Source organism: Malus domestica, chromosome 14, assembly GCF_042453785.1.
Source record: "Malus domestica chromosome 14, GDT2T_hap1".
NCBI classification, from domain to species: domain Eukaryota; kingdom Viridiplantae; phylum Streptophyta; class Magnoliopsida; order Rosales; family Rosaceae; genus Malus; species Malus domestica.
The window spans coordinates 12030385-12038880 of record NC_091674.1 but is presented as its reverse complement, the minus strand read 5'-3'; the positions used below and the strand labels follow the sequence as shown (position 1 = coordinate 12038880).

The window sequence follows — 8496 nt, the reverse complement described above, 5'->3', positions numbered from 1 at the left end:
AATTGGGCTAGAATGGAGTTCATGCACATGAAGCACAAGGGATGGACGAATTTGAAGGATTGATGAAGCTAGGAATGTGTTTTGAAGTTGAAGAATTGAAGATACAAAGATTCCTAATTGAAGTGGGAAAGTGCTTAATTGAAGATGAAATCCTAGTTGAAGATAGATTCCTAGTTGAAGTTGGATTCCTAGAAGATTGAAGTTTCCTACTCAAACAAGGTTTCCTACTTGAAGAAGGGAAGTTGAAGCCAAAGAATCAGCTCAAGTGAAGAAACCTTATCCAAAACATTATCCAAACCCTATCCTATCCAATCCTATCTTATCTTATCCTATCCTAATCCTATCCTAATTTAATTCCAGCTGCATGGGGGATTTATTTTCAGATTAGGACACATTAAAATTGGTTTCTAGAAGCCCTTATCCACTCCTACAAAGGTGCCACACCTTATCCCTTGTTTTTTCTAGAAATCAGCCACAAAACAACCTTTCTAGAAGGCCTTATCCCTTGTCCTACAAAAGTGACGCCCCAAACCTTTCTAGAACTTCTAGAAACCTGATTATTCCTTTCCCCCTTGGTTTCTGAAAGCCTTAGCCTTTTCCTTCAAGGATTGTGTGTTATTATCCTATACAAATTAGGCTTTTAAATCCTTTTCCTTTGCTACATAGGGGCTGCGAATTTCAGCCTATAAATACCATCCTTTGCTGCACCCTTTCATTCACCATCCTCTACTGATAGACGCATATTTATGCGACTTAGTTAACTAGTTTTCTTGCATTTACGTTATTAGTTCTTAGTTATTTTAGTACTTTAAGCCATTTTCGTGTGTTTGTAGGTCCAAAGGGTTAAGGTAGCAAGAAAGTGCATTTTGGTGCATTTTGGAGCAGTTTTGAGCTTGGAATGGATTACTTATGATATGAGCAAGATGGATGGACGAATTTGAAGAAAAAAGAGGCTAGGAACATGCTAAAAATCTGGTGAAACAAATACAAGTTGCAAGAAGGGATAAATTTCTAGAAGGATTGGCCAAAACTTCACTCAAAACCATGCATACCCCATAAAATTCATCAATGCCGTGGCCTTCCCTTTGTTTTACTTCCACCAGATTTTTTAGTGATGATGCAATGCCTATCTCACTATGACATTTGAGTGGATGATGTAATGCTTAACTCACCATGACATTTGAGTGGATGATGCAATGCTTAACTCACCATGACATGTGAGTGGATGACTCAAAACCTACCCTCACCAACAATTCTCCACCTTGCCATGCCTTACCTACTTCATTCCACCAGATTTTTGCATTAAACATGTCCATCCTCTTCCTATAAATACCATGGCAGCAACCTCATTCAAATCATCCAGAAATTAACCATTCTCCAAGCCTTTCCTTGCCTCTCCTACATATCTAAACCCCTTCCCATCCATTCCTCCAAATAACCAACCCTTCAACATCATTCCAACCTTGTTGTGGCGGCAAGGAGAAGGAGAAAAGTCCTTGGACGCGCTTGCTATCCAACATGGATCGTTGGAACGTTTAGGTGCTTTCTTCCCTTTGTTTTTCAATGGTTAAATTTGTTTATCTTTGTTTTGTAATAATGAGGAACTAAACCCCCCTTGGCTAGGGGGGGATTCAAAACCATGTTTATGCTTGCTATATGATTTGATTACTTCCAATTGCGTTTCTTGAATTGTGAATTCAATTTACTTATCCGTTCGTATAAAAACTAATTTGTGTATGTTGGTTGAGAGTGCACGCTTAATTTTCATGCATGAATTTGACGCTAGAATATAAGGGAGTTTCACCTAATCGTTATGAACTTATATTCACAAGTAGTGAAGGTTGCTAGTCACAATCACGTTAAGTAAATTCTTGGCATAAGTTTCATGCAAATCATAGTAACGAGTGCCTCGTCAATGCTTATGTTTTTCATAGAACTTAATGATTCTTGCTTGTATCTCTATTATGCAATTCATGTAGGGAACTTGTAGGGAATGTTTTGGGTTGTCGTATGCAATCATCCAATCTAATAACTTGTTGAAAAACTGAGAGTTAATTAGTGCAATTCACGGTTAATTTGGGGCGTTGAGTATTCATAACTTATCGAAGAGCAATTGGAAATCATTTTGTAGGCAAGCAAGACATGTGTGGAGAAGAACCCCTTAGCTAGCCTTCCATTATCCATTCAACCCAAATTTGTTTAAAATCTATTTAAGTTTTTAGTTTATTCGTTTTTACTTTCAACTTCACCAAACTCAAATCCCCCTTTTACTTTCTTGTTTTAAAATCTTTTGTTTACATTTTTAACTTTGTTTCTTTTTGTTTTTGAGTCAGTTTAGAGGTTTTAGCAAGCCCTCCTAATCCCCGGTTTAGAACGATCCCTACTTACATACTTTGCTACAATTGTCAAAAAGAGGGTTTAATTTGTGTGTCAAGTAATTCTCGCATCAAATTTTGGCGCCGTTGCCGGGGATTAGCAACTTTGCTAAATCCCCATTGTTTCTTTTTATTTCTTTTTTGTGTGTTTTAATTTTAGTTTTAATTTTATTTTGTTTATTTCAGGTACTAGTTTATGACTCGTAGTTCTCAACCAGTTCGTGCACATATATCGGAGTTTGACGACAATTTTGAACGAACTTTGAGAAGGAAAAGGAAAGTACCAGAACCTAATCCACCTAGTTCTAGTTCTGAATCCGAATTTGAAGAAAAGAAGGAGGCAGAAAAAGACATGGAGGTGGACAATCGAACAATCAAAGAACTTTCAGCCTCGGGATTGGACAATGCCGCGCCTCTATGTATCCAATACCCCGCAGCAGCCCGAGGAAAGACAGAAGAATTTGAATTGAAGTCAAGCTTGTTACACCACATTCCGAAGTACCATGGGTTGTCCATGGAAGATCCTAACAAACACTTGAAAGAATTCGAGGTGGTGTGTTCGAGCATGACCCCCGTCAATGTCGATGGGAGTATTTTGAAGATGAAAGCCTTCCCTTTTTCTCTCTTGGAAAAGGCGAAGGATTGGTTGTACGAATTAGCGCCCGGAACCGTCACATCATGGGAAAGCATGAAACGGGCCTTCTTGGAGAAGTTTTTCCCAACTTCTCGAGTCATCTTCCTACGGAAAAGGATAAGTGGAATTCAACAAGAGGAAGGTGAATCTTTTCCTACTTATTATGAACGTTTTAAATCTCTTGTTGCTTCTTGTCCACAGCATCAGATGAAGGAGGAACTTCTTTTGCAATACTTCTACGAGGGGCTACTACCTATCGAACGTCAAATGCTAGATGCCTCGGCGGGAGGAGCCTTGGTGGACAAGACCCCCACGGCAGCAAAGACTTTAATTTCCAACCGTGCGTTGAATGCTCAACAATACGAAGGCGTTGGACAAAGGAGTAACCCACGACCACATCAAGTCAATGAGGTAAGTGCCATAACCGAACTTCAAAATCAAATGGCTAACCTTACTACTTTGCTTTCTCAGGTAGTGGAAGGTCCAAAAGTGCAAAACGTGGCAGCTTGTGGCGTGTGTTCCATGCAAGGCCACCTTACGGACAAGTGCCCACAGTTGATAGAAAATGGAGGGTGGGAGACCCTCAATGCCGTGGGATTTGGCAACCAATACCAACCAAGGAATGACCCCTTTTCCAATACTTACAATCCCGGTTGGCGTGATCATCCAAATTTCAAATGGCGAGAACCCCAACAAGGCCAACAACAAAGCGGATTGAGGCAACAACCCCCGGGTTTCTATCAAAAGCCATTTGCACCAACTCAACCCCAAGCACAACCTGCCCAAAAATCAGGTTCGTCTATTGATAATGATCAAATTTTTAATTTACTAACTTCTATGGCGCAGGGAATGCAAAATAGGGACAAAAAGGTGGACGAGTTGGAGAAACAAGTAGGGCAAATTGCCGAGTTCATGGGGCAGTTTCGAGAGCAAGGCAAGTTGCCTAGCTCAACCATTGCAAATCCAAAAGAAGGCTTTGAAACCGTCAATGCAATCATGTTGAGAAGTGGTACACAGGTTGGAGCCAAACCAAAATCATCCAAATCAAGTCACGATGAGGATGAAAAGTTGCTACAAGAGGAAGCACAGGGACCAAAACTCACGGCCAAGGATGAACAATCCTTGCCACCACCATCTAGCCCTCCTAAGCCGTCCCAAACCACCAAGGTAAGTCCAAATTTGACTTTTTCTAGTTCCATTCCACTAAATGTGCCCTTTCCTGGCAGGTTTAGGCAATCAAAGAAGGAAGAAGCCGAGAAGGACATTCTAGAGACCTTTCGGAAAGTTCAAGTCAATATTCCGCTCCTTGATGCAATTAAGCAAGTCCCGAGGTATGCTCAGTTTTTAAAAGAACTTTGTACATCAAGGAGAAGGATTTCGAACAAAGAGGTGGTCCAAGTAAGTGAGAATGTTTCTGCCATGTTACAAAGGAAATTACCCCCTAAATGCAAAGATCCGGGTAGTTTTACAATTCCGTGCATTATTGGCAAGACTAAGTTTGAACAATGCATGTTAGACTTAGGGGCTTCGATTAATGTTATGCCATACTCTATTTATGCATCTATGAACTTAGGTGAGCTTAAAAACGATGGTGTGATTATTCAATTAGCCGATCGTTCTAATGCATATCCAAAGGGTGTTTTGGAAGATGTGTTGGTGCAGGTGGGCAATTTGATTTTTCCAGCGGACTTTTACGTGCTTGACATGGAGGATTCACCCTATTCTACCCCATTGCCGATACTATTAGGGCGGCCCTTCATGAAGACAGCCCAAACCAAGATTGATGTGGCTAAGGGAGAGTTAACAATGGAGTTTGGTGATGAATTGATTAAATTCAAAGTTCCTGAATATGTTAAGAATCCTCATGATGTTCGTTCTTGTTTTGCAATAGATGTGATTAAACATGTGGGGAAGGAACATTCATGCGCACCAATCAAGAAGGATGTCCCTAGATGCATCATCGAAGAGGGTATTGGAGTGGAGCATACAAAACATGTCATTACACCCAAAATACCAAATCAGGCCGAGAGCACCACCTTTGCTGCCCCTTTTGAGTCTTCATCTACATGCATTGGTAAGCCTCCTCCTCTAATTCCAATTCCCATTTCCACTAATAGGTCATTGCCTTCTGTGGTGCAGGTACCAAATCGAATCCATGATTATGGGAGTTTTTACTTTGACCTTGGGAAGCTCAATGCCACAATCTGGGACCATCATTATCCACTGCCATACATAGACCCAATGCATGAGTATTTCAAGGAGCATGTCATGGAGGATGTACCCCTCCATGCCGTGGCACCTAGTCAAGCTTAAACGGAGGTACCGTCCGGCTGGAAGACGTTAAAGAAAGCGCTTCGTGGGAGGCAACCCATGCATTCGACAAAGGAAGGCCTAGAGAGCACTCCAATTCCAGATTTGCGTTCCTAAACCCTTCTCTTTGTTGTTTAATTAGTTTCTGCCATATTTAGTTTGTTAGTGTTTGTTTGTTTGTTTATGTGTTTTTGTGTTAGTTATGCTTTGAAACATTGAGGACAATGTTTGGTTTAAGTGTGGGGGGGGTAACCAAAGTGTTTTGATGCAAATTCGTAGGGTTTTCTCACTCATACTTCCCAATGTTGTTTCTTGCTGTTTTTAGGTGTTTTTAGGCTGTTTTGGTGAGTTTTAGTGTGTGCTGACTTATAACTCCGAAAATCACATAAAAATTTGAAAAATTGCTTTGCAAAACCCAAAAAGAGTTGTTTTTGTGTGTTTGTTTGTGTCTTAGGGTACCTTCCAACACAAGGATGAGGATTTGGTTTGTAATTTCATGGCTGTTAAAGAGAGTGATTAACATGGATGAAAGTTTGATTTACTCTTTGTTTATGCTTGGTTGTGGTTATAACTTATGAATTTACATGCAATCTTAAAGGAAAAATCAGTTTTTGTAACATGCTTGAAGGAAAGAACTCAAACTAACGCTACAACCTTGTGAGACTTGAGCCTAAACGTTTATTTGGAGAGTTAATAATCTGTGATTTATTGTTTTCTAAGTCGTTGCATGATCTCATTATTCTTTGCTTGGTTACTACTTAGAAGGCGTTTCATCATTTAGTTCCAAATGCTAGGACTCATACCCATTTCATTCAAAGCATGTCATTGATTTGCATAACACATATTCAAGATAAAGTTGTGTAGTGACCACCACCATAACCAAAAAGCCGTGAATCCCCTATGTCATTATGTTTTGTACGTTTTAATCCCGTTGAGCTTTGTGAGCCTTTTCTTTGTAACCCACATTACCCTCACCTAGCTTAGATTAGGACCATCCATTAACCTTGTTCTTAAAGCGTAGTAAAGCATGATTCAAATTGAATTCCTTTGTGGCAGAAAACAAGTGTGGGGGAAGTGTTTTTCATAAGGAAATATGTGCCATAGGCACGGGTAAAAAGAAAGAAAAAAGAAAAGAAAAATATGAAAAGAATGCGAAAAGAGTTGAAAAGAAGTGAAAAAGAGTTCTAAAGTGTTGTTTGATGAAGAAGGGGTCCAAAACAATGAATTCGACCCTAAGGAGTTGTTTAAATCTTCCCCTTGTGTTTTAAAGCTAATTTCTGCAATTTAAGTAAATTCTAAGTCTCAATTTCATTACTTTGCTTACTATCACTTTAAGAACGTTTGTTTTCCTTATCCTTTCTTTGTTAGCCAATACCCCAAGCCCCGTTACAACCCTTGACTTCTATCTTGAGTGTTATGTGTTTCAATTTGTGGAGATTGAACTTGGTATGAGCATATGGTCACTGGTTCTCGCATCTAAGTAGTAGCATTCCATTCATGAGATCATATCTCAACATGCTTATTAACTCTAGAAATTGTGTTCTTTGTTATACATATATGTGAGCATTCGTTTTTATATCTACATCAATTCTCTCACATATAACTAGTATAGGGTGTGTAGTTAGAAAATCTGAGTGAAAATAGAGTGCGTATCTTGTAAGGATTGAGGGAATTCTCTAAGGCATGTTACTACATTCAAAACATTGTTTTAATTGGTTAATTGTGAATTAGTAAGTAGTGACTATGATTAAGTATGTGCTTAAGTGTTAAATTGACTCAATTCTGTGGGAATGATAATCTTTAACATGTCATGTGCATTGGAAATCCCTGTAGCAAATGTTGGAAGGTTAGGTTATGTTTTATTTGTTTTATTTTGCTCGAGGACTAGCAATAGCTAAGTGTGGGGGAATTTGATAGACGCATATTTATGCGACTTAGTTAACTAGTTTTCTTGCATTTACGTTATTAGTTCTTAGTTATTTTAGTACTTTAAGCCATTTTCGTGTGTTTGTAGGTCCAAAGGGTTAAGGTAGCAAGAAAGTGCATTTTGGTGCATTTTGGAGCAGTTTTGAGCTTGGAATGGATTACTTATGATATGAGCAAGATGGATGGACGAATTTGAAGAAAAAAGAGGCTAGGAACATGCTAAAAATCTGGTGAAACAAATACAAGTTGCAAGAAGGGATAAATTTCTAGAAGGATTGGCCAAAACTTCACTCAAAACCATGCATACCCCATAAAATTCATCAATGCCGTGGCCTTCCCTTTGTTTTACTTCCACCAGATTTTTTAGTGATGATGCAATGCCTATCTCACTATGACATTTGAGTGGATGATGTAATGCTTAACTCACCATGACATTTGAGTGGATGATGCAATGCTTAACTCACCATGACATGTGAGTGGATGACTCAAAACCTACCCTCACCAACAATTCTCCACCTTGCCATGCCTTACCTACTTCATTCCACCAGATTTTTGCATTAAACATGTCCATCCTCTTCCTATAAATACCATGGCAGCAACCTCATTCAAATCATCCAGAAATTAACCATTCTCCAAGCCTTTCCTTGCCTCTCCTACATATCTAAACCCCTTCCCATCCATTCCTCCAAATAACCAACCCTTCAACATCATTCCAACCTTGTTGTGGCGGCAAGGAGAAGGAGAAAAGTCCTTGGACGCGCTTGCTATCCAACATGGATCGTTGGAACGTTTAGGTGCTTTCTTCCCTTTGTTTTTCAATGGTTAAATTTGTTTATCTTTGTTTTGTAATAATGAGGAACTAAACCCCCCTTGGCTAGGGGGGGATTCAAAACCATGTTTATGCTTGCTATATGATTTGATTACTTCCAATTGCGTTTCTTGAATTGTGAATTCAATTTACTTATCCGTTCGTATAAAAACTAATTTGTGTATGTTGGTTGAGAGTGCACGCTTAATTTTCATGCATGAATTTGACGCTAGAATATAAGGGAGTTTCACCTAATCGTTATGAACTTATATTCACAAGTAGTGAAGGTTGCTAGTCACAATCACGTTAAGTAAATTCTTGGCATAAGTTTCATGCAAATCATAGTAACGAGTGCCTCGTCAATGCTTATGTTTTTCATAGAACTTAATGATTCTTGCTTGTATCTCTATTATGCAATTCATGTAGGGAACTTGTAGGGAATG

The 8496-nt window shown here is 39.1% G+C and overlaps 1 protein-coding gene across 1 annotated transcript; it reads left to right on the top strand.

The window, feature by feature from the left end:
- Nucleotides 1-1357: 1357 nt before the first annotated feature.
- LOC139191484 (uncharacterized) lies at nt 1358-8225 on the top strand. The gene is made up of 2 exons (XM_070812363.1): nt 1358-1539; nt 2562-8225. Exon 2 carries the CDS (start codon nt 2572-2574, stop codon nt 5320-5322), a length of 2751 nt encoding a protein of 916 aa, XP_070668464.1. The 5' UTR covers nt 1358-1539; nt 2562-2571; the 3' UTR covers nt 5323-8225.
- Nucleotides 8226-8496: the final 271 nt, after the last annotated feature.